The following is a 27,216-nucleotide window of genomic DNA, read 5'->3' as shown; positions in this document are numbered from 1 at the left end:
AACAGATGCAAGGCAGTTAACCCACTGTTCCCCGGTAGGCCCGATAGGCCGTCATTGTAAATAAGAATTTGTTCTTAACTGACTTGCCTAGTTAAATAAATGTATTTAAAAAAGTCCAAAAAGGTGATGAATAGAAAAGAGAGCGAGCTAAACAATGTCCAGTGTCGGAGGTCTGCAAGGCCTGAAGGATGTCTAAAAACATCTCTCCCTCCCGTCCCCCTCCCCGCACTCCCTTTGTTTACTGGGAATCCTGTCCTAACTTAACCCAGCGCCCTCACACAGCACAAACAGGGGAACATGAATATAAATGCATAGAAAAAGACTTCTTACATCCAACCTCAGGCCGAACACACACAGAGCCTGGAAGAGATGTCAGTGGAGACACAGACTGTGTCTAAAGCCTGTGTCATGTGGTATCTGCGTATAGACACAGGGGCGCACGCACAAGACGGCTGTGTAAAATCAATGTCATAGCAGAATTTGAGCATGATTCTGTTCAGTGTTCCACTTTGTCAAGCTTTACTAGCCTGGACCCAGATCTAGACTTTACTATGTCTCTGCTGTATATGATTGACTCTGTCCCAGTTGGAGAGTGTATAGAAGGTTTCTTCCAGTATTCTCCTGTCAAAGGAAACCGGAGGGATAGGCCATACTCAATCACCCTTGAATGAAACTCCATTGATAGAAAACGTTGAGGTCTGTAGTGAGAGCATGAACTCCATCTTTGTCTTGGTGTTTTGATAACAGGGTCCCCCCCTCCGACAATGTCATTATGAAACTGAATTGGGTTTGATTGGACTCGTTCTGCCTCGCCAACGAGAGAAAATGGACTCCTCTTGTGATCAGGGTCAAACATCAAAACATAATTAAACTCTGTGTCAGAGTGCCCGCCTCTCTCCTCCACTCCATCCCTCCCTCATTGCTCCTCTCTTAATCAGTGGGCTCTAATTATCCTGCCCGCTGGACTAAATTAAAAACGCTAATTTATAAACCAGGCACGACGGCTGGCTATAGTGATGATGCCACAGGCAATGGAAAGAGGTGCCACACACACACACACACACACACACACACACACACACACACACTTTTCACCATCAGTCTGACAAATATGACAATATGACATCAATATGACATCTCTGGAAACTTCCTGTAAATATTGTTATCCCAGCATCTGTCTGGTAGTGACAGACAAACATTCAATACTGCAGGGGACATACTGTCCTTCATTAGCGGAGGGGTTCTTACCTTGTCATATTTGGAGACGATCTCAGCCCTCTCCTGCTCAAGCCTCAGCACAGCATCCTGCTCTGTACCAGACGCTGCCAGAGAAAACAGAGGGGGGAGGAAAGAGAGAGAGAGAGAGAAAGGTAGAAGAGGAAGATAGATGGAAGAAAAGGAAAAGAGAAGAGTTCAAATGTCAATCTTTGTATTGTGGTCCCAGTAGGCTCAGTGAAGGCCAATACAGAATGGAAGTGGTCGTGCTGTACCTTTTCACTACTATCAAACACTAAGTGGATCAGTTCTCTGGCCCCACACTGAGCCAGGGGTCAAAGGTTAAAGCCTGGCCTACTGTAGCACACACTGGGGGCCAGAGAGCCTGGCCACTTCCTGATTCAGCACCCAATGGGAAGCTCAAAATACAGGAAAGCACGTTAACAAAGCTGGAACAGAATATATGTGTGTGTGTGTGTGTGTGTGTGTGTGTGTGTTCATGGTTTGAAGTTCTGTGGTAATAGTGGGAAAATTGTGGAAAACTAAAAAGTCTAGGTCAGATTTATTGAAAGAGCCCCATTGGTTCTATGAGTTCACCAATAACAGGTAGTTCTTGTGATGGAATGCGGTCAGCCAGAATATACTGTGTATCTGAGGTTTTCTATTAGCAAAAGGCTGGTACTAAATCATCCTTCCTGATGTAAAAATATTCTGGTACACTTTGTTCCAGTCAAGTCCTGATGGAAAAAGATAGTGAATCTTTCCAGGCGACGGACCAATTGGCATTTCACCTGCTTTGATGTACCTGCACTGAGCTGCCAGCCAAATGCACATTAGAAAGACAAGGTGTGTGTGTGTGTGTGTGTGTGTGTGTGTGTGTGTGTGTGTGTGTGTGTGTGTGTGTGTGTGCGCCTCAGACACATTGGACTCATGCGGAGATTGAGAATAAACAAAGCACTGAACTAATTTTCTGTAAATCTATTTTTACACAGATTGAGGCAGTTTGCCAACCATGTCAGTGTGAGAATAAATACATTGCTCCACACACAGCACAAGAAAGAACACAATACTGTGTTCTTAGTGAAAGAGGCTATTGTAGATACTCTGTGTGTGCTACTGTGTTTACTGAGCTGGTGTGAGACATGAGGATACAGCTTTTCAACCCTCTCCACCAATGAGATGTGCTGCTTCGCCTCCACTTAAGAAGTACAAGGTCCCAAGAGAAGGGTGGTTTTACAGTTTTAAATCATTTTCTTTTTTCTCTTATCTGTCACTTTGTCAGTCAGTATTCCGACAGGAAGTATTCCACTTTGATTCTTCCCCACTTCCTCCCTTGGCTCGTCCGGAATTCCAATATGTCCGAACAAACGTCGCTCTTATCGAGCCGGACGGAATTTTTATGACAGGGTGGTGTGTCACTGTCACAGTGAAAGGCATGCCACCATTTGCTGACAATGGCACACAGAGTGGGAGAAGGGACAGCAGGGGGACACTGTCTGGAAACAAATAACGGGTTTTTTCTTCCCCCCACTGAATTTTTCCATGGTTCAGTGGAATGGAATTCTGGGTCTTGAGTCTTCCCATAGTAAAGCCCAGTGTTGGCAGCAGTAACACACACTGAACCCCCCAGCGGCCATATTAGTATTCAACAGGGGCAGCGCTTAAGCTAAACGCAATTAGATTCTTTCATGCTCGGGGAATGGCACTGGCATCCGTGACTCCGTGTTTGTTGGAGGCTCGTTCAGAATGTGTTTGTTGTGTTGCTTGGACTGCTGTGACTACTCGTGCCTACAGAACACTCCTGGACAAGCCCCTTCCTTAACGCTACGGGGTTGCTTGAGGAAAACATACATCCCTGAACCTTTGCACTTCCAGCGAGTCACCCTATCCTCCCCCTTTTCCTCACCCTGTCCACTCCTACTCCTCTTTTCCCTGGTTAGACCCCCTACCTCCCTGACCTTTCACCCCTCCCTCATCCTCCTCTGCCAGTCTCAACCGCTTTCTCTTCACATGGCAGTGCCCTGTGGCGACGGCTGCGTAGAACGGCAGGTCATTTCCCTCTCCCGCTGCGATTAAAATGTCCCCGTCGGTCTAGTGCTTTGGAAATTACCCGATTCTCCGCTTTCCCCTTCACTCCTGCTCTCTACCACCCGTCAAACAGCTGTCCCTCTCTTTCTCTCCATCCATCCATACATCACAGAGGTCATAACAGAGTATTAGAATAGAAAGCTGTCATTTTCCCTGCTGAAAGGTATTAATCATACATTAGGCTTCTGAAAAACGCTAGAAAACGTCACTGAAAGAACAAAGGAGAGAACTGGTCTCGCTCACTCACAGGTTAGGGACAACATGTTGTCGATCTGTATATAACCTGTCTGTCCATGATGATTCAACCGTAGATCAAGTCGATAAAAGAATGAACTTAGGATCATGCATTCATCCAATCAGACTCAGAGTCCGTCTTCTGGACAACAGCATCATCAAAAACAACAGACTAAAATAACATCCCTCTCAGTTAACATAATAACACTGTGTCTTCCTGTGTCGTCTTCTCTGTAAAGTATCTGTCTGTATTCATCACAACTCCTGTCAAAGAATGAGTCTGGATGACTGTAAACAACTATGGCAATAGAAAATATAGAATATTCTGCTCCTCTCTTTTAGAGACTAGCGGTTTCTAGTCCAGGACTTGTCTTTATAACAAGTAGTGTTATTTTGCTCTCTGCTCCTCTCGCCCTCCAAGTTAACACTCATTGCCGGTTCTTATCTGCAAAGGTACTGAAGCTGCATGGTTCTAATGGAAAGCCTGGTTGGAGGAGAAGTCATTTCCTGTCCTTTGTTCTTGAACTCACAGTGCCTCACACTTCACTTTGTTCATCCGCCTCTCGAGCCTGCCTGTGTTCAGCCAATCAACACGTCCCAAGGCCAGACCTGGAGACGACCAAGCTGAGAGCGCTGTCTCTATTCACCTAACCGCATTACATATTGGGAAACAAGGATCTATAAAGGCAATCACGAAGGGCACCAAGGCCTGGTCAAATCATGCCTTGAAATGAGAAGAATGTAAAAAGTGAACAAAAAGAGAAATGCCTAGTGAATAAGGTCTGAAAGTGAAATAAAACATTGGCGTTTGTGGTACGTTCTAAATGGAGCCTGTGTGTGTGCCGTCGCACCATTGTGTGTCCAAATATACAAACACACACGAGCCTGATGTCACCCTGTCAGGGTGACAGCAAAAAAAACTGTAGGCTAACCACATGTGGCATAACACTGGGCATGCTTTTAGCATTGCTTCAAAACTATATTCATTTGCCCAAAATAGATGTAAAACACAAACATGTTTCTACCTGTACCCAACCACATCACACATACCGTTGAAGTCGGAAGTTTACATACACTTAGCTTGGAGTCCTTAAAACTCGTTTTTCAACCACAAATTTCTTGTTAACTTATTGGTGACAGGGGGCAGTATTTTCACGTCCGTATGAAACGCATGCCCAAATTCAACTGCCTGCTACTCATCCCCAGAAGTTAAGATATGCATATTATTAGTATATTTGGGTAGAAAACACTCTGAAGTTTCTAAAACTGTTTGAATCATGTCTGTGAGTATAACAGAACTTATTTAGCAGGTGAAACCCCAAGGACAAACCATTCAGATTTGTTTTTTTTTTAGGTCACTCTTTTCAATGCGTTTTCATTGGGAATCCAGATTTCTAAGGGACCTTCTTGCAGTTCCTACCGCTTCCACTGGATGTCAACAGTCTTTAGAAATTGGTTGAGGTTATTCCTTTGTGTAATGAAGAAGTAGCCCTGTTCAGAACGAGGGTCATTTGAAGTGTACTGTTAGATAGAGGTGCATGACCAGAAAGCTAGCTACAGTTTGTTTTTCCTCCTGTATTGAACATAGATCATCCAGTCTTCACTTTTATTGATTATTTACATTAACAAAATACCTAAAGTTGTATTACAAAAGTAGTTTGAAATGTTTTGGCAAAGTTTACAGGTAACGTTTGAGATATTTTGTAGTCACGTTGCGCAAGTTGGAACCGATGTTTTTCTGGATCAAACGCACCAAATAAATGGACATTTTGGATATATATCGACGGAATTAATCGAACAAAAGACCATTTGTGATGTTTATGGGACATATTGGAGTGCCAAAAAAAGAAGCTCGTCAAAGGCATGAATTACATTTTTATTTCTGCGTTTTGGTCGCGCCTACAGGGTTGAAATATTATTTTATCTTTGTTTAAGGAGGTGTTATCCTCAGATAATAGCATCGTTTGCTTTCGCCGAAAAGCCTTTTTGAAATCTGACATGTTGGCTGGATTCACAACACGTGTAGCTTTAATTTGCTATCTTGCATGTGTGATTTAAAGAAAGTTTGATTTTTATAGTAATTTATTTGAATTTGTCGCTCTGCGTTTTCCCTGGCTTTTGGCCAAGTGGGACGCTAGCGTCCTACATATCCCAGAGAGGTTAATAAACTATAGTTTTGGCAAGTCGGTAAAGACATCTACTTTGTGCATGACAATTTTTTTCCAAAAAATTGTTTACAGACAGATTATTTCACTGTATCACAATTCCAGTGGGCCATAAGTTTACATACACCAAGTTGACTGCCTTTAAACAGCTTGGGAAATTCCAGAACATCCTTGGGAGCAATTACCAAACGTCTGAGGGTACCACATTCATCTGTACAAGCAATAGTACCCAAGTGTAAACACCATGGGACCATGCAGCCGCCATACTGCTCAGGAAGGAGACACGTTCTGTCTCCTAGAAATGAATGTACTTTGGTGCGAAAAGTGCAAATCAATCCCAGAACAGCAGCAAAGGGCCTTGTGAAGATGATGGAGGAAACAGGTACAAAAGTATCTATATACACAGTAAAACAAGTCCTATATCGACATAACCTGAAAGGCCGCTTAGCAAGGAAGAAGCCACTGCACCAAAACCGCCATACAAAAAGCCAGACTACGATTTACAACTGCACATTGGGACAAATATCGTACTTTTTGGAGAAATGTCCTCTGGTATGATGAAACAAAAATAGAACTCTTTCGCCATAATGACCATTGTTATAATTGAAGAAAAAAGGAGGAGGCTTGCAAGCCAAGGAACACCATCCCAACCGTGAAGCACGGGGGTGGCAGCATCATGTTATGGGGTGCATTGCTGCAGGAAGGACTGGTGCACTTCACAAAATAGATGGCATCATAAGGGAGGGAAATTATGTGGATATATTGAAGCAACATCTCAAGACATCAGTCAGGAAGTTAAAGCTTGGTCGCAAATGGGTCTTCCAAATGGACAATGCATACTTCCAAAGTTGTGGCAAAATGGCTTAAGGACAACAAAATCAAGGTGTTGGAGTGGCCATCACAAAGCCTGTCCTTAATCCCATAGAACATTTGTGGGCAGAAGTGAAAAAGCGTGCGTGAGTAAGGAGGCCTACAAACCTGACTCAGTTACACTAGCTCTGTCAGGAGGAATGGGTCAAAATTCTCCCAACTTATTGTGGGAAGCTTGTGGAAGGCTACCCGAAATGTTTGACCTAAGACAGGGAATTTTTACTAGGATTAAATGTCAGGAAATGTGAAAAACTGAGTTTAAATGTATTTGGCTAAGGTGTATGTAAACTTCCGACTTCAACTGTAGTTGACCTCAACAATAGGGTTGCACAATTTAGAGAATATTCAGAGGTGGAAACTTTCCGTGGGAATTAATGGGGATATATGCAAATTGATATTAAATCCATTTAAATGTAGATTCTTTTTGCATTGGATATATTTACCATATGGAGACAGAAACAAACATTTTACCTTATGATATGTAGACATAATTGCAAATGATTAAATCCTTCCAATATAATTTTTTAAAAACTATTTAGTTATGAATTGAACTTTAAATAAATGAGTTGACTCTTCACATGGGATGATTTCACTGAAAAACAAAAAAGGGAATATTGAATGATCCCCAATGATCCATCGCGTCTCCCAAAAACGTTATCATACATCTGTACACTTATAGTCTAGAAACTAAAGCTTTGGTTGTCTTCCTCTCAGGCTTCCATGTCTTCTCCCTGGACCTCCTCAATGTCTACCTCTTGAACATCAGACTGAGGCCTCATCTTCACTATCACTTTCCAACCTTGTTGAGGATGGCTCGTTGTCAGGCTCAAAAAGCCTCAAATTTTCCCAGATGGCCACCAATTTTTCAACCCTTGTATTGGTCAGCCTGTTGCGCGCTTTGGTGTGTGTGTTCCCAAACATGGATCAGTTGCGCTCTGAGGCAGCTGATGTTTGTGGGATTTGGAGGATGATGGAGGCAACAGGGGAAAGAGCCTCAGATCCACCGTCCCTTCCACCAGGTGGTTGATGAGATATGTTGGCACGACTGCCATATTGTATCTCCATCCCAAAGCCCTTGCTTGGAAGTGTACTTCGCCAGACTGCCAAGAACCTTCCCCTCATCCAAGCCAAGGTGGCGAGACACTGTAGTGATGACACCATAAACCTTGTTGATCTCTGCACCAGACAGGATGCTCTTGCCAGCATACTTGGGGTACAACATGTACGCTGTGGCGTGTATGGGCTTCAGGCAGAAGTCTTCACACTTTTTGATGTATTTCAGAACTGCAGTTTCCTCTGCTTGGAGCAACAGTGAAGTGGGCAGGGCAGTACGGAATTGTTCTCTTACATCAGACAGGAAGGCACTGTCTCCCTTAATCCGTGCAATGGCTACTGCTATAGGTTTCAGGAGTTTCAGGTTGCTTACCACTCTTTACCAAAATACATCATCCAGGAGGATCCTCTTGATGGGGCTGTCCATTTCGGCAGACTGTGATATGGCCATTTCTTGGAGACTCCTTCCCATCCAGGAGACTGTCAAACATGATGACAACACCACCCCAACGGGTGTTGCTGTTCAATGTGGTGCTCTTATTCTTCTCACGTTGCTTGGTGAGGTAGATTGCTGTTATGACCCTTCACATACCTAACCATTTCCTTGGCTCTCTTGTAGAGTGTATCCATTGTTTTCAGTGCCAAGATGTCCTTGAGGAGCAGATTCAATGCATGAGCAGCACAGCCAATGGGTGTGATGACTGCCTTCAGCTCATCTGCAATGTAGAGACCGGTGTGTCTGTTGTCCCTTGTGTCTGTGCTCTTGTAGAATACTGGTTGAGGGGGTGGAGATGATGTAGCTAATTATTCCTTGCCCACGAACATTCGACCACCCATCAGAGATGACTGCTATACAGTATGCTTTCTCTATGATTTGCTTGACCTTCACTTGAACTCTGTTGAACTCCGCATCCAGCAAATGAGTAGATAAAGCATGTCTGGTTGGAGGGGTGTATGCTGGGTGAAGAACATTCAGAAATCTCTTCCAATACACATTGCCTGTGAGCATCAGAGGTGAACCAGGTGCATACACAGCTCGAGAAAGACATTCATCAGCATTTCTCTGACTACGTTCCTCCATTGAGTCAAAAAAAAATCTGATTCCAGGAGGACAATGAGCTGGTGCTATCGATAAGGTGTCTGATTCATCATTTTCACCTCGAATAGAAGTAGAGGGACTTTTGTCAGAGGTTGCTTGTTGTGAGCTCTGAGGGAACTTTATGCACTTGGCCAGATGATTCTGCGTCTTTGTTGCATTCTTCACATATGATTTGGCACATATTTGCAAATGTACACCATGAAGACAACTCTCAATCTACGTTGACAGACAGGTTATAAATTCCATCTGAACTTTCATGTCTCCAAGTAACTGAATCTCAATTGTAAACTGTGCAACACCATTAGAACTGTATCATTTAAGTTAAATTTTTCAACAAAATTCAATCTGACAGAAGCAATAGCTGTTTATGAACACCAGCAGTTTGTCCTAGTAAGGTGGCAAAAAACCAAAGCAGTATTTTTTGCCTGAAGTCAGTTGCCTCAGTGACATCGTGTCTTACCTCTCTTCACGCTCTCTGTTGGATCCTCCAGTCTACTGAGAGATTTAGTCCGCATTAGTGACAGCCCGGGCTAGACAAACAACCCATCCCAGAACCACCGACTCTGCCACGGCAACTACGTCGCACGACAACAGTCCCCGTACCAATGAGAGGAACCAGAGAGACAGACAAATGGTGGCTTGTATTGATACACTCTTCTGAGCAGCAGACGGGAGATCAGAGTGGTTGAGTTTGAGGGCCTCGGTCACAATGCAGCCGTTTGTTTACTTTACAAAGAGATTAGAGAAGGAGAGTGTGAACAAGAGAGAATGAGAGAGAGAAGGAGAGAGGGAACAAGAGAGAATGAGAGGGAGAAGGAGAGAGGGAACAAGAGAGAATGAGAGAGAGAAGGAGAGAGGGAACAAGAGAGAATGAGAGAGAGAAGGAGAGAGGGAACAAGAGAGAATGAGAGAGAGAAGGAGAGAGGGAACAAGAGAGAATGAGAGGGAGAAGGAGAGAGGGAACAAGAGAGAATGAGAGAGAGAAGGAGAGAGGGAACAAGAGAGAATGAGAGAGAGAAGGAGAGAGGGAACAAGAGAGAATGAGAGAGAGAAGGAGAGAGGGAACAAGAGAGAATGAGAGAGAGAAGGAGGGACACTGACTTCAGCATCAAGTCACCGATATCCCACTCACAACATTCCACACCCAAACACACAACAACAGCCCCTATTCAATACATCAGAGAAGAGAGGGAGGGAGAGAGGGAGCAAATAAGAGAGAGGGAGGGAAAGAGGGACAGGGAGAGAGAGAGAGATGAGGAAGACAGTGGGTGGGACACAAGGCGAGGGAGATCAGAAATCAAGGGAGAGCCAAGCGTTCTTGAGAAACAGCCTTCATTAATGAGACTCACTTTCAACTCCTGTGGCGAGTCTTATACCCAGAACGATCCTGTTGATCAGGCATATTTCAGGACAGCCAGGGAGAGAAGAGGAAGGGGAGGGAGGGAGGGAGAGAAAAGGAGAGGAAGAAAGATAATGGTTTCTATCTCCTCCCTCGATCGCTACAGTATGTATCTACCCTGGCACACATAAACGACCCAGGCCAACGCCCAGTAAGGGAATGGCTGATGTGGCGTTTTAAAGCATCGAGGTCATCCTGCAGGGCAGGCAGGCAGGCTTGGAGGTTCTGGCGTCCTTTCTGGGAATGTTCTCACACACAGGATACTTTCTGAGAAGGGACACGTCCACTGCTACCATGCTGTCAGTAACATGGCTTGGGAGTTATTGAGCACATTCCAGTGAATCCTCTTCAAAATAAGGACAGAGTCATTTTATTTGAAATTAATGTTATGAAACGCATCTCGCCTTCACTCTTGCCCTCTCTGTATTTGTCAAGACCAGCAGGATATTGTCATATTGAGTGAGAAGTTGACCCTTCACCTCTCTCACGGCTGTTGCACAGCTCTCTCTCGACTGTTGTACACCTCTCTCTCTCTCTCTCGACTGTTGTACACTCTCTCTCGACTGTTGTACACCTCTCTCTCTCTCTCGACTGTTGTACACCTCTCTCTCTCTCTCTCGACTGTTGTACACTCACTCTCTCTCACTCTCTCGACCGTTGCACAATCTCTCGACCGTTGCACGCACACTCACTCTCTCGACCGTTGCACGCACACTCACTCTCTCGACCGTTGCACGCACACTCACTCTCTCGACCGTTGCACACACACTCACTCTCTCGACCGTTGCACGCACACTCACTCTCTCGACCGTTGCACACTCTCTCGACCGTTGCACACCTTTCTCTCTCGACCATTGCACACTCTCTCGACCATTGCACACTCTCTCGACCGTTGCACGCACACTCTCTCGACCGTTGCACACTCTCTCGACCGTTGCACACCTTTCTCTCTCTCGACCATTGCACACTCTCTCGACCGTTGCACGCACACTCTCTCGACCGTTGCACGCACACTCTCTCGACCGTTGCACGCACACTCTCTCGACCGTTGCACACTCTCTCGACCGTTGCACACTCTCGACCGTTGCACACTCTCTCGACTGTTGCACACCTTTCTCTCTCTCGACTGTTGCACACTCTCTCGACTGTTGCACACTCTCTCTTGACTGTTGTACAGTTCTCCCTCTCCAGAATTGTATATAAAAATCTGCCAAGCACTTTGGCAACTGTTTGTGTGGGCGATCTCTGGCACCACATCGCAAGATGAAAACAGAGAGGAGTGTCATACAAACTCCCCCATACTTAACTTTCATGCAAATATAAAACAAGCGATTTAAATCTGTTCTGCACTCCAGCGACAAGGGGATCCGAGCTGTCTCTGTTCTGTTAGGTGTGTTGCGTACAGTGTGTGAGGTTCACAGTTGAAGGTGTCAAATAACAGAAGTGTCAATCTATGCACACCACACACATTGCCGCTGGAGTGTTGAACCTTTAAAAAAATCAGACTTTCCCTGAACTACTGGTGCTTTCTGTACTGTAAAACTGTCTAAGCTTTGTGCAATCTGACGCCAGGCAGAGGGACTAAAATACATCCCTTCACAGTTAGGATCAATACTCCCTCCCCAAAGGACAGCTAATCAATATTCAATTGGCAATCAATCAGCAGCAGTGTAGAGTATAACCAGACTGTTCATCATCTAAATACATGACATGCACACAGAACAACTTTATGAGCAATTAAAGAGCCCATACAGTCTTCATCCACCTATTCTGATTATCACTTAGAGAGAGACACTCTGGACCAAAGCCTTGGTGTGGGTTGGCAGCAGTAAAGACAGGGAGGTGGGGGGGAGAGAGAGAGCGAGAGAGAGAGAGAGAAAAGAGAGAAAAGAAGGAGAGAAGGGGCACAGTCTCATTGTTCCTTTGGGCGGAGCCTGACGCCATCTCTCACTCTGTCCATCTCGGTCACACAAGCACACACAAACCACTTGTGTCCCCACACCACACTACGGACCATGAAATCATTTGCTATGAGCAATGACAGCTTGACAAGTGCAGTGCGTGACTAGTACAGTACACAAACAACTGTATGTATGGGAGCTATAGTGTTATCTGCAACGTCAACGTATCAAACAAGGAACGCAACAATATTAGTACATTGAATGACACGATTGAGAGAGAATGTGCCTAGATTCAGCAGTCGTAAACAGACTGTAAAGAACACATCTAGTCTAATAACAGGTGTACACAAAAACAAATAGGACTGTCACAACTCATCTGGAGGGGGGGGGTTAACATACATCACTCCCCCTTTCATCTCTACCTGGCTGGTCAGTAGGGAGAGGGGGGTGGAGAGAGAGAGAGCTAACATACATCACTCCCCCTTTCATCTCTACCTGGCTGGTCAGTAGGGAGAGGGGGGTGGAGAGAGAGCTAACATACATCACTCCCCCTTTCATCTCTACCTGGCTGGTCAGTAGGGAGAGGGGGTGGAGAGAGAGAGAGAGCTAACATACATCACTCCCCTTTCATCTCTACCTGGCTGGTCAGTAGGGAGAGGGGGTGGAGAGAGAGAGAGCTAACATACATCACTCCCCCTTTCATCTCTACCTGGCTGGTCAGTAGGGAGAGGGGGTGGAGAGAGAGAGAGCTAACATACATCACTCCCCTTTCATCTCTACCTGGCTGGTCAGTAGGGAGAGGGGGTGGAGAGAGAGAGAGAGCTAACATACATCACTCCCCTTTCATCTCTACCTGGCTGGTCAGTAGGGAGAGGGGGTGGAGAGAGAGAGAGCTAACATACATCACTCCCCCTTTCATCTCTACCTGGCTGGTCAGTAGGGAGAGGGGGTGGAGAGAGAGAGCTAACATACATCACTCCCCTTTCATCTCTACCTGGCTGGTCAGTAGGGAGAGGGGGTGGAGAGAGAGAGCTAACATACATCACTCCCCTTTCATCTCTACCTGGCTGGTCAGTAGGGAGAGGGGGGAGGAGAGAGAGAGAGCTAACATACATCACTCCCCCTTTCATCTCTACCTGGCTGGTCAGTAGGGAGAGGGGGTGGAGAGAGAGAGAGCTAACATACATCACTCCCCCTTTCATCTCTACCTGGCTGGTCAGTAGGGAGAGGGGGTGGAGAGAGAGAGAGCTAACATACATCACTCCCCTTTCATCTCTACCTGGCTGGTCAGTAGGGAGAGGGGGTGGAGAGAGAGAGAGCTAACATACATCACTCCCCTTTCATCTCTACCTGGCTGGTCAGTAGGGAGAGGGGGTGGAGAGAGAGAGAGCTAACATACATCACTCCCCCTTTCATCTCTACCTGGCTGGTCAGTAGGGAGAGGGGGGCTGGAGAGAGAGAGAGCTAACATACATCACTCCCCCTTTCATCTCTACCTGGCTGGTCAGTAGGGAGAGGGGGGTGGAGAGAGAGAGAGCTAACATACATCACTCCCCCTTTCATCTCTACCTGGCTGGTCAGTAGGGAGAGGGGGTGGAGAGAGAGAGCTAACATACATCACTCCCCCTTTCATCTCTACCTGGCTGGTCAGTAGGGAGAGGGGGTGGAGAGAGAGAGAGCTAACATACATCACTCCCCTTTCATCTCTACCTGGCTGGTCAGTAGGGAGAGGGGGTGGAGAGAGAGAGAGAGCTAACATACATCACTCCCCTTTCATCTCTACCTGGCTGGTCAGTAGGGAGAGGGGGTGGAGAGGAGAGAGAGAGAGAGAGAGCTAACATACATCACTCCCCTTTCATCTCTACCTGGCTGGTCAGTAGGGAGAGGGGGGGAGGAGAGAGAGAGAGCTAACATACATCACTCCCCCTTTCATCTCTACCTGGCTGGTCAGTAGGGAGAGGGGGTGGAGAGAGAGAGAGCTAACATACATCACTCCCCCTTTCATCTCTACCTGGCTGGTCAGTAGGGAGAGGGGGTGGAGAGAGAGAGAGCTAACATACATCACTCCCCCTTTCATCTCTACCTGGCTGGTCAGTAGGGAGAGGGGGTGGAGAGAGAGAGAGAGCTAACATACATCACTCCCCTTTCATCTCTACCTGGCTGGTCAGTAGGGAGAGGGGGTGGAGAGAGAGAGAGAGCTAACATACATCACTCCCCTTTCATCTCTACCTGGCTGGTCAGTAGGGAGAGGGGGTGGAGAGAGAGAGAGCTAACATACATCACTCCCCTTTCATCTCTACCTGGCTGGTCAGTAGGGAGAGGGGGTGGAGAGAGAGAGAGCTAACATACATCACTCCCCTTTCATCTCTACCTGGCTGGTCAGTAGGGAGAGGGGGTGGAGAGAGAGAGCTAACATACATCACTCCCCTTTTCATCTCTACCTGGCTGGTCAGTAGGGAGAGGGGGTGGAGAGAGAGAGAGCTAACATACATCACTCCCCCTTTCATCTCTACCTGGCTGGTCAGTAGGGAGAGGGGGTGGAGAGAGAGAGAGCTAACATACATCACTCCCCCTTTCATCTCTACCTGGCTGGTCAGTAGGGAGAGGGGGTGGAGAGAGAGAGCAAACATACATCACTCCCCCTTTCATCTCTACCTGGCTGGTCAGTAGGGAGAGGGGGTGGAGAGAGAGAGAGAGCTAACATACATCACTCCCCTTTCATCTCTACCTGGCTGGTCAGTAGGGAGAGGGGGTGGAGAGAGAGAGAGCTAACATACATCACTCCCCTTTCATCTCTACCTGGCTGGTCAGTAGGGAGAGGGGGTGGAGAGAGAGAGAGAGCTAACATACATCACTCCCCCTTTCATCTCTACCTGGCTGGTCAGTAGGGAGAGGGGGTGGAGAGAGAGAGAGCTAACATACATCACTCCCCTTTCATCTCTACCTGGCTGGTCAGTAGGGAGAGGGGGTGGAGAGAGAGAGAGAGCTAACATACATCACTCCCCATCTTTCATCTCTACCTGGCTGGTCAGTAGGGAGAGGGGGTGGAGAGAGAGAGAGCTAACATACATCACCCCCCTTTCATCTCTACCTGGCTGGTCAGTAGGGAGAGGGGGTGGAGAGAGAGAGAGAGCTAACATACATCACTCCCCCTTTCATCTCTACCTGGCTGGTCAGTAGGGAGAGGGGGTGGAGAGAGAGAGAGAGCTAACATACATCACTCCCCCTTTCATCTCTACCTGGCTGGTCAGTAGGGAGAGGGGGTGGAGAGAGAGAGAGAGCTAACATACATCACTCCCTGGCTGGTCAGTAGGGAGAGGGGGGTGGAGAGAGAGAGAGCTAACATACATCACTCCCCCTTTCATCTCTACCTGGCTGGTCAGTAGGGAGAGGGGGGTGGAGAGAGAACTCTGGTTCCTTTGATAACTACACTACTGAAAGACCTCTCCACTAACCAAAGGGCCTGTGTATAAGCATTCACAGTCCAGCCATTTCAAGGCTAAGACAGAGCTACCCTTCACTGTGAGTACGCATGTTTCACATTAAAACAGAAAGCAGGGGTTTTTTTCGTTTGAAAACTAACTGGATGGGAACTTTGTGCCGTTTTCATTTACCCCAGAAAATAATTGAATACTGGTTCAGATTTTTTTTTTTAAAGGAGCCCTGAGACAGAGAGAGAAACAGAACCAGTGCTGAGTGCCATTTGCCATCTTATCTAACATGTTGCTCTAACAGATACAGCACCGTTCACCACATGGATACATTCTCCTGTGAGGCCAAGATTACAGAACAATATGTAGCCTAGCATTTCCCTCTAGGTGCTTATACGGCAAATAATTAGACTAGATGCTAAAAGGGCTTTGATATCGGTGGGCAGATGCTAACCGGCTACCTGCTGTTTAACGTGGGGGGGGTCTGAACTCTACCTCTATCCCACTGACAACCCAGCATGCAATGTTGGAGGCCGTGCTACACACACACACACACACACACACACACACACACACACACACACACACACACACACCCCAATAGTTGATACAACTTGATGAGTTACACTTCAGCAAAAACAAATCTTCCTTTTCTTAAGCTGCTGGTACATAATTTGAATAACTGAGCAAGCGGCTCTCTCCTAGCAGTTAGAAATATGACAGATTTAACATGGGAGGGAGAGAGGGAAGAAGAGAAGGCGTGTGAGGAGAAACGTCCTTCATGCAGAATTCATTACAGAGACAGTAAGATGCCAGCGTTGCTGACCAGAGCAGAGTGGCTGAGAGGGAAGAAGACTGCAGCTGGGCACTGGAGCAGCAGGCTGCTTTAGACTGGTTATAAATCCCTATGGACCCACCTCAGTCCCAGCACAGTAGGATGGGAAAGGAAAGGGGGGGAAACCTAGTCCGTTGTACAACTGAATGCATTCAACTGAAATGTGTCTCCTGCATTTATTAACCCAACCGCTCTGAATCAGAGAGGTGCAGGGGGCTAATCAACAGCCACGTCATCGGCACCCGGGGAACAGTGGGTTAACAGGGGCAGAACGACAGATTTTTACCTTGTCAGCTTGGGGATTCGATCCAGCAACCGTTTGGTTACTGGCCCAACGCTCCTACCTGCCGCGGCAGGCTGGGTGGTGTTGTGCAACGGAAAACAAATATCGGTGTTCTTATCGGACAAGTTCAGAGCGTAACTTGCTCGCTACTGAACACGACCCTAGTGAGCATGGGCTGGAATGTTGGACTGTAATACTGCCTGCTCCTAGCTCCTCCCGTCACCTGCCTGGCCAGCAGAATGCTGGACTGTAATACTGCTCCTAGCCCCTCCAGTCACCTGCCTGGCCAGCAGAATGCGGGACTTTAATACTGCTCCTAGCTCCTCCTGTCACCTGCCTGGCCAGCAGAATGCTAGACTGTAATACTGCTCCTAGCTCCTCCTGTCACCTGCCTGGCCAGCAGAATGCTGGACTGTAATACTGCTCCTAGCTCCTCCTGTCACCTGCCTGGCCAGCAGAATGCTGGACTGTAATACTGCTCCTAGCTCCTCCCGTCACCTGCCAGACAGAATGTCAGACACAGAATGCCAGACACAACATACTGAGGGAGTTAGTAGTATCCCAGGATCTCACTTCAAATATAGGGACATTGGCTTTCACAAATGCTCACTAGTCCTCACTGATCCTGCACAAACATATTCAGACATGTACACTCTGCATCCAGAGATAACGACCTGCTGATACTTTACATGTACATTCTGCATCCAGAGATACAGACCTGCTGATATTTACATGTACATTCTGCATCCAGAGATAACGACCTGCTGATACTTTACATGTACATTCTGCATCCAGAGATAACGACCTGCTGATACTTTACATGTACATTCTGCATCCAGAGATAACGACCTGCTGATATTTACATGTACATTCTGCATCCAGAGATAACGACCTGCTGATACTTTACATGTACATTCTGCATCCAGAGAGATAACGACCCTGCTGATATTTACATGTACATTCTGCATCCAGAGAGATAACGACCCTGCTGATATTTACATGTACATTCTGCATCCAGAGATAACGACCTGCTGATATTTACATGTACATTCTGCATCCAGAGATAACGACCCTGCTGATATTTACATGTACATTCTGCATCCAGAGAGATAACGACCCTGCTGATATTTACATGTACATTCTGCATCCAGAGATAACGACCCTGCTGATATTTACATGTACATTCTGCATCCAGAGAGATAACGACCCTGCTGATATTTACATGTACATTCTGCATCCAGAGAGATAACGACCCTGCTGATACTTTACATGTACATTCTGCATCAAGAGAGATAACGACCAGTGGTACTCAAACCATACTTGTAAAAGACCTTCATAGAAAATGACTCAAGTAAAAGTGAGTCAACCTGTAAAATACTACTTGAGTAAAAGTCTAAAAGTATTTGGTTTTAAATATACTTAAGTATCAGAAGTATTAATCATGTCAAATTCCTTATATTATGCAAACAAGTGTTTTTCTACATTTTTTATTTTCATTTACAGATAGCCAGGGGTACACTACAACACTCAGACATCATTTACAGATAGCCAGGGGTACACTCCAACACTCAGACATCATTTACAGATAGCCAGGGGTACACTCCAACACTCAGACATCATTTACAGATAGCCAGGGGTACACTCCAACACTCAGACATCATTTACAGATAGCCAGGGGTACACTCCAACACTCAGACATCATTTACAGATAGCCAGGGGTACACTCCAACACTCAGACATCATTTACAGATAGCCAGGGGTACACTCCAACACTCAGACATCATTTACAGATAGCCAGGGGTACACTCCAACACTCAGACATCATTTACAGATAGCCAGGGGTACACTGCAACACTCAGACATCATTTACAGATAGCCAGGGGTACACTCCAACACTCAGACATCATTTACAGATAGCCAGGGGCACACTCCAACACTCAGACATCATTTACAGATAGCCAGGGGTACACTCCAACACTCAGACATCATTTACAGATAGCCAGGGGTACACTACAACACTCAGACATCATTTACAGATAGCCAGGGGTACACTCCAACACTCAGACATCATTTACAGATAGCCAGGGGTACACTACAACACTCAGACATCATTTACAGATAGCCAGGGGTACACTCCAACACTCAGACATCATTTACAGATAGCCAGGGGTACACTCCAACACTCAGACATCATTTACAGATAGCCAGGGGTACACTACAACACTCAGACATCATTTACAGATAGCCAGGGGTACACTACAACACTCAGACATCATTTACAGATAGCCAGGGGTACACTACAACACTCAGACATCATTTACAGATAGCCAGGGGTACACTACAACACTCAGGCATCATTTACAGATAGCCAGGGGTACACTACAACACTCAGACATCATTTACAGATAGCCAGGGGTACACTCCAACACTCAGACATCATTTACAGATAGCCAGGGGTACACTGCAACACTCAGACATCATTTACAGATAGCCAGGGGTACACTACAACACTCAGATATCATTTACAGATAGCCAGGGGTACACTACAACACTCAGACATCATTTACAGATAGCCAGGGGTACACTCCAACACTCAGACATCATTTACAGATAGCCAGGGTACACTCCAACACTCAGACATCATTTACAGATAGCCAGGGGTACACTCCAACACTCAGACATCATTTACAGATAGCCAGGGGTACACTCAGACATCATTTACAGATAGCTCAGACATCATTTACAGATAGCCAGGGGTACACTCCAACACTCAGACATCATTTACAGATAGCCAGGGGTACACTCCAACACTCAGACATCATTTACAGATAGCCAGGGGTACACTCCAACACTCAGACATCATTTACAGATAGCCAGGGGTACACTCCAACACTCAGACATCATTTACAGATAGCCAGGGGTACACTACAACACTCAGACATCATTTACAGATAGCCAGAGGCACACTCCAACACTCAGACATCATTTACAGATAGCCAGGGGTACACTACAACACTCAGGCATAATTTACAAATGAAGCATGTGTGTTTAGTGAGTCAGATCAGAGGCAGTAGAGATGACCAGGGATATTCTCTAGATAAGTGTGGGAATTGGACCATTTTCCTGTCAAAATGTACTTTGGGATGTCAAGGAAAATGTATAGAGTAAAAAAAATTATTTTCTTTATTTTCTTTAGGAATGTAGTGTAAAAAGTAAGTTGTCAAAAAATGTAAATAGTAAAGATAACCCCAAAAAACTATTTAAGTACTACTTTAAAGTATTTTTACTTAAGTACTTCACACCACTGATAAAGACCCTGCTGATACGTCAAAGGGCTCACTCAGTACATTACACATACTGTGTTCAAGCAGTCTGAAGTGACAGACTGAAAAGTCATCCTCTCACCACGCTCCCCCTCTCTCACCACGCTCCCCCTCTCTCACCACGCTCCCTCTCTCTCACCACGCTCCCCTCTCTCACCACGCTCCCTCTCTCACCACGCTCCCTCCCTCCCTCTCCCTCCCTCTCACCACGCTCCCTCTCTCTCCCTCCCTCTCACCACTCTCTCAACACTCAACATCATTTACAGATAGCCAGGGTACCTCCCTCCCTCCCTCTCACCACTCTCTCAATCCCTCCCTCCCTCCCACCACTCTCCCTCCCTCCCTCCCACCACTCTCTCAATCCCTCCCTCCCTCCCACCACTCTCTCCCTCCCGCTCACCATGCTCCCTCCCTCCCACCACTCTCTCCCTCCCTCTCACCACGCTCCCTGCCTCCCTCTCACCACTCTCTCCCTCCACTCCCTCCCTCCCCACCCTCCCTCTCACTACGCTCCCTGCCTCTCACCACGCTCCCTGCCTCTCACCACGCTCCCTCCCTCCCTCTCACCACACTTCCTCCCACCACACTCCCTCCCTCTCACCACTCCCTCCCTCTCACCACTCCCTCCCTCCCTCCCTCTCACCACACTCCCTCCCTCCCTCCCTCACCACTCCCTCCCTCCCTCCCTCCCTCCCTCCCTCCCTCCCTCCCTCTCACCACTCCCTCCCTCCCTCCCTCTCACCACTCCCTCCCTCCCTCCCTCCCTCCCTCCCTCACCACTCTCCCTCCCTCCCTCCCTCCCTCTCACCACTCTCCCTCCCTCCCTCCCTCCCTCTCACCACTCTCCCTCCCTCCCTCCCTCTCACCACTCCCTCCCTCCCTCCCTCCACTCCCTCCCTCCCTCCCTCTCACCACTCCCTCCCTCCCTCCCTCTCACCACTCCCTCCCTCCCTCACTCCCTCCCTCTCACCACTCTCTCCCTCCCTCCCTCTCACCACTCTCTCCCTCCCTCCCTCTCACCACTCTCTCCCTCCCTCCCTCCCACCACTCGCTCCCTGCCTCTCACCACGCTCCCTCCCTCCCTCTCACCACACTCCCTCCCTCCCTCCCACCACTCGCTCCCTGCCTCTCACCAAGCTCCCTCCCTCCCTCTCACCACGCTCCCTCCCTCCCTCCCTCTCACCACACTCCCTCCCTCCCACCACTCGCTCCCTGCCTCTCACCACGCTCCCTCCCTCCCTCTCACCACGCTCCCTCCCTCCCTCCCACCACTCGCTCCCTGCCTCTCACCAAGCTCCCTCCCTCCCTCTCACCACACTCCCTCCCACCACACTCCCTCCCTCCCTCTCACCACTCCCTCCCTCCCTCCCTCCCTCCCTCCCTCCCTCCCTCCCTCCCTCCCTCTCACCACTCCCTCCCTCCCTCCCTCCCTCTCACCACTCCCTCTCTCCCTCCCTCCCTCTCACCACTCTCTCCCTCCCTCCCTCTCACCACTCTCTCCCTCCCTCCCTCTCACCACTCTCACCACTCCCTCCCTCCCTCCCTCCCTCCCTCCCTCCCTCCCTCCCTCCCTCCCTCCCTCCCTCCCTCCCACCACTCGCTCCCTGCCTCTCACCACGCTCCCTGCCTCTCACCACGCTCCCTGCCTCCCTCTCACCACGCTCCCTCCCTCCCTCTCACCACGCTCCCTCCCTCCCTCCCTCTCACCACGCTCCCTCCCTCCCTCCCTCTCACCACGCTCCCTCCCTCCCTCCCTCCCTCTCACCACGCTCCCTCCCTCCCTCCCTCCCTCTCACCACGCTCCCTCCCTCCCTCCCTCCCTCCCTCCCTCACCACGCTCCCTCCCTCCCTCCCTCTCACCACGCTCCCTCTCTCCCTCCCTCTCACCACGCTCCCTCCCTCCCTCTCTCACCACGCTCCCTCCCTCCCTCCCTCTCACCACGCTCCCTCCCTCCCTCCCTCTCACCACGCTCCCCCATTCCCTCCCTCCCTCTCACCACGCACGCTCCCATCCCTCCCTCCCTCTCACCACGCACGCTCCCATCCCTCCCTCTCACCACGCACGCTCCCATCCCTCCCTCCCTCTCACCACGCTCCCTCACTCCCTCCCTCTCACCACGCTCCCTCACTCCCTCCCTCTCACCACACTCCCTCCCTCTCACCACACTCCCTCCCTCTCACCACACTCCCTCCCTCTCACCACACTCCCTCCCTCTCACCACACTCCCTCCCTCTCACCACACTCCCTCCCTCTCACCACACTCCCTCCCTCTCACCACACTCCCTCTCTCTCACCAACCCCACACCTCAGCAGATAACCCACTGACAGACAGCACCTTTACCACAGCACACTACCTAACAACCAAGGCTACTGCTACTGTCTGGGGGTTGAGATAACCCACTGCAGACAACACCTGACTGTCTCAGCAGCTCTGTGGTGTGTGTGTGTGTGTGTGTGTGTGTGTGTGTGTGTGTGTGTGTGTGTGTGTGTGTGTGTGTGAGTCAGTCTAAAGTGAAGTGTGTACATATTAGTGTGTGCACCTGTGTATGTTTGTGTGTGTTGAGAATTTCTCCGCAGGGTCGATGGCCGGAGATTAAAATGGCAGTGAAGGAGGAGGGCCCTAAACTCAATGTGCCCTTTGTAGTGGGCATCACAGATCGATGAGAAGCTCAACTCTCCACAACACCAGCTCTATTCTACTGCTCCTGCCTGCAGCACAGTGACAACATGCTGCTACACAGGGAATGGGACATGTTTGAGGTATTATCCGGGTCAATATGTTGAGACACACACAAACCAGTTCCTTTCAGGATTCACTTTTTTGTGTGCAAAAATCAAGAATTCACGGCATATTATTACGATCTTGCAAATTTGACCAATCACTGCACTATTTCCGCATAAAACAGTCAAATCCTCGCAATATTATCGCATAACACTGACCCATCATCACAGTACAAAAAGAGGGCTCACAATTTCAACCAATTAGCACATAAATATGGGTAAATCAAGACACACGTTAACTGTATCCCTCGTCAGCACAATTTCGCTAAAAATCACAGCATTGCCAACCAAAATGTCCAAATTGCCACAGCAAAATCAAGCATTTTTGCCTGCAAAAATCCCTGTGAAATCCTGAGTGGTGCAGCGGTCTAAGGCACTACCTCATTGCTAGAGAACCTGGTTCAATAACATGGCTGTATCACAACCGGCCGTGATTGCGAGTCCCATAGGGCGGCACAGCGTTGTCCGGGTTAGGGTTTGGTCGGGGTAAGGCCGTCATTGTAAATAAGAATTTGTTATTAATTTGCTTGCCTTGCCTAAAAGGTTCAATCAGAAACCCAAGAGGGACAGACAAGCATTCATACATGTTACAAACAGACACGCATTCATACATGTTACAAACAGACAAGCATTCATACATGTTACAAACAGACAAGCATTCATACATGTTACAAACAGACAAGCATTCATACATGTTACAAACAGACAAGCATTCATACATGTTACAAACAGACAAGCATTCATACATGTTACAAACAGACAAGCATTCATACATGTTACAAACAGACAAGCATTCATACATGTTACAAACAGACAAGCATTCATACATGTTACAAACAGACAAGCATTCATACATGTTACAAACAGACAAGCATTCATACATGTTACAAACAGACAAGCATTCATACATGTTACAAACAGACAAGCATTCATACATGTTACAAACAGACAAGCATTCATACATGTTACAAACAGACAAGCATTCATACATGTTACAAACAGACAAGCATTCATACATGTTACAAACAGACAAGCATTCATACATGTTACAAACAGACAAGCATTCATACATGTTACAAACAGACACACATGTGCAGAATTCACCATTAACAAGCAGTGAGGTGAGAAGTGTGTAATCGGTTTCCCCTCCCCCTGGCATGTAAAAAAGCTTAGATACACAGGGCTAAGAGAATAGAGCTTAGATACACAGGGCTAAGAGAATAGAGCTTAGATACACAGGGCTAAGAGAACAGAGCTTAGATACACAGGGCTAAGAGAATAGAGCTTAGATACACAGGGCTAAGAGAATAGAGCTTAGATACACAGGGCTAAGAGAACAGAGCTTAGATACACAGGGCTAAGAGAACAGAGCTTAGATACACAGGGCTAAGAGAATAGAGCTTAGATACACAGGGCTAAGAGAACAGAGCTTAGATACACAGGGCTAAGAGAACAGAGCTTAGATACACAGGGCTAAGAGAACAGAGCTTAGATACACAGGGCTAAGAGAACAGAGCTTAGATACACAGGGCTAAGAGAATAGAGCTTAGATACACAGGGCTAAGAGAACAGAGCTTAGATACACAGGGCTAAGAGAATAGAGCTTAGATACACAGGGCTAAGAGAACAGAGCTTAGATACACAGGGCTAAGAGAACAGAGCTTAGATACACAGGGCTAAGAGAACAGAGCTTAGATACACAGGGCTAAGAGAATAGAGCTTAGATACACAGGGCTAAGAGAATAGAGCTTAGATACACAGGGCTAAGAGAATAGAGCTTAGATACACAGGGCTAAGAGAACAGAGCTTAGATACACAGGGCTAAGAGAACAGAGCTTAGATACACAGGGCTAAGAGAACAGAGCTTAGATACACAGGGCTAAGAGAACAGAGCTTAGATACACAGGGCTAAGAGAACAGAGCTTAGATACACAGGGCTAAGAGAACAGAGCTTAGATACACAGGGCTAAGAGAATAGAGCTTAGATACACAGGGCTAAGAGAACAGAGCTTAGATACACAGGGCTAAGAGAGTAGAGCTTAGATACACAGGGCTAAGAGAATAGAGCTTAGATACACAGGGCTAAGAGAACAGAGCTTAGATACACAGGGCTAAGAGAGTAGAGCTTAGATACACAGGGCTAAGAGAACAGAGCTTAGATACACAGGGCTAAGAGAGTAGAGCTTAGATACACAGGACTAAGAGAACAGAGCTCAGATACACAGGGCTAAGAGAGTAGAGCTTAGATACACAGGGCTAAGAGAATAGAGCTTAGATACACAGGGCAAAGAGAATAGAGCTTAGATACACAGGGCTAAGAGAGTAGAGCTTAGATACACAGGGCAAAGAGAATAGAGCGTAGATACACAGGGCAAAGAGAACAGAGCTTAGATACACAGGGCTAAGAGAACAGAGCTTAGATACACAGGGCTAAGAGAATAGAGCGTAGATACACAGGGCTAAGAGAATAGAGCGTAGATACACAGGGCTAAGAGAACAGAGCTTAGATACACAGGACTAAGAGAACAGAGCTTAGATACACAGGGCTAAGAGAACAGAGCTTAGATACACAGGGCTAAGAGAACAGAGCTTAGATACACAGGGCTAAGAGAACAGAGCTTAGATACACAGGGCTAAGAGAACAGAGCTTAGATACACAGGGCTAAGAGAACAGAGCTTAGATACACAGGGCAAAGAGAACAGAGCTTAGATACACAGGGCAAAGAGAACAGAGCTTAGATACACAGGGCTAAGAGAACAGAGCTTAGATACACAGGGCTAAGAGAACAGAGCTTAGATACACAGGGCTAAGAGAACAGAGCTTAGATACACAGGGCTAAGAGAACAGAGCGTAGATACACAGGGCTAAGAGAACAGAGTGTAGATACACAGGGCTAAGAGAACAGAGCTTAGATACACAGGGCTAAGAGAACAGAGCTTAGATACACAGGGCAAAGAGAACAGAGCTTAGATACACAGGGCTAAGAGAACAGAGCTTAGATACACAGGGCTAAGAGAACAGAGCTTAGATACACAGGGCTAAGAGAACAGAGCTTAGATACACAGGGCTAAGAGAACAGAGCGTAGATACACAGGGCTAAGAGAACAGAGCGTAGATACACAGGGCTAAGAGAACAGAGCTTAGATACACAGGGCTAAGAGAACAGAGCTTAGATACACAGGGCTAAGAGAACAGAGCTTAGATACACAGGGCTAAGAGAACAGAGCTTAGACACACAGGGCTAAGAGAACAGAGCTTAGATACACAGGGCAAAGAGAACAGAGCTTAGATACACAGGGCAAAGAGAACAGAGCTTAGATACACAGGGCTAAGAGAACAGAGCTCAGATACACAGGGCTAAGAGAACAGAGCTCAGATACACAGGGCTAAGAGAACAGAGCTTAGATACACAGGGCTAAGAGAACAGAGCTTAGATACACAGGGCTAAGAGAACAGAGCTTAGATACACAGGGCAAAGAGAACAGAGCTTAGATACACAGGGCTAAGAGAACAGAGCTTAGATACACAGGGCTAAGAGAACAGAGCTTAGATACACAGGGCAAAGAGAACAGAGCTTAGATACACAGGGCTAAGAGAACAGAGCTTAGATACACAGGGCTAAGAGAACAGAGCTTAGATACACAGGGCTAAGAGAACAGAGCTTAGATACACAGGACTAAGAGAACAGAGCTTAGATACACAGGGCTAAGAGAACAGAGCTTAGATACACAGGGCTAAGAGAACAGAGCTTAGATACACAGGGCTAAGAGAACAGAGCTTAGATACACAGGGCTAAGAGAACAGAGCTTAGATACACAGGGCTAAGAGAACAGAGCTTAGATACACAGGGCTAAGAGAACAGAGCTTAGATACACAGGGCTAAGAGAACAGAGCTTAGATACACAGGGCTAAGAGAACAGAGCTTAGATACACAGGGCTAAGAGAATAGAGCTTAGATACACAGGGCTAAGAGAATAGAGCTTAGATACACAGGGCTAAGAGAACAGAGCTTAGATACACAGGGCTAAGAGAACAGAGCTTAGATACACAGGGCTAAGAGAGTAGAGCTTAGATACACAGGGCTAAGAGAACAGAGCTTAGATACACAGGGCTAAGAGAATAGAGCTTAGATACACAGGGCTAAGAGAATAGAGCTTAGATACACAGGGCTAAGAGAACAGAGCTTAGATACACAGGGCTAAGAGAACAGAGCTTAGATACACAGGGCTAAGAGAACAGAGCTTAGATACACAGGGCTAAGAGAATAGAGCTTAGATACACAGGGCTAAGAGAATAGAGCTTAGATACACAGGGCTAAGAGAACAGAGCTTAGATACACAGGGCTAAGAGAACAGAGCTTAGATACACAGGGCTAAGAGAACAGAGCTTAGATACACAGGGCTAAGAGAATAGAGCTTAGATACACAGGGCTAAGAGAACAGAGCTTAGATACACAGGGCTAAGAGAACAGAGCTTAGATACACAGGGCTAAGAGAATAGAGCTTAGATACACAGGGCTAAGAGAACAGAGCTTAGA

The 27,216-nt window shown here is 47.3% G+C and overlaps 1 protein-coding gene across 4 annotated transcripts in view; it reads right to left on the bottom strand.

Annotated features, from left to right (window-relative positions):
• Positions 1–27,216, bottom strand: part of LOC112216943 (USP6 N-terminal-like protein) — a 140,670-nt gene that overhangs the window by 26,298 nt on the left and 87,156 nt on the right. For 3 of the 4 annotated variants that reach the window (XM_042300299.1, XM_042300301.1, XM_042300297.1), the window contains one exon: positions 1,249–1,322. In XM_042300299.1, the coding sequence (XP_042156233.1) occupies positions 1,249–1,322 (74 nt within the window). Of the gene's footprint in view, positions 1–1,248; positions 1,323–9,184; positions 9,538–27,216 lie in introns of those variants that run through there. The other variant, XM_042300298.1, reaches the window with a different exon arrangement.

The sequence above is a fragment of the Oncorhynchus tshawytscha genome, linkage group LG17, assembly GCF_018296145.1.
Source record: "Oncorhynchus tshawytscha isolate Ot180627B linkage group LG17, Otsh_v2.0, whole genome shotgun sequence".
In the NCBI taxonomy this organism is placed as follows: domain Eukaryota; kingdom Metazoa; phylum Chordata; class Actinopteri; order Salmoniformes; family Salmonidae; genus Oncorhynchus; species Oncorhynchus tshawytscha.
The sequence above is the reverse complement of the archived record's forward strand: the minus strand, read 5'-3'. Positions and strand labels throughout refer to the sequence as shown.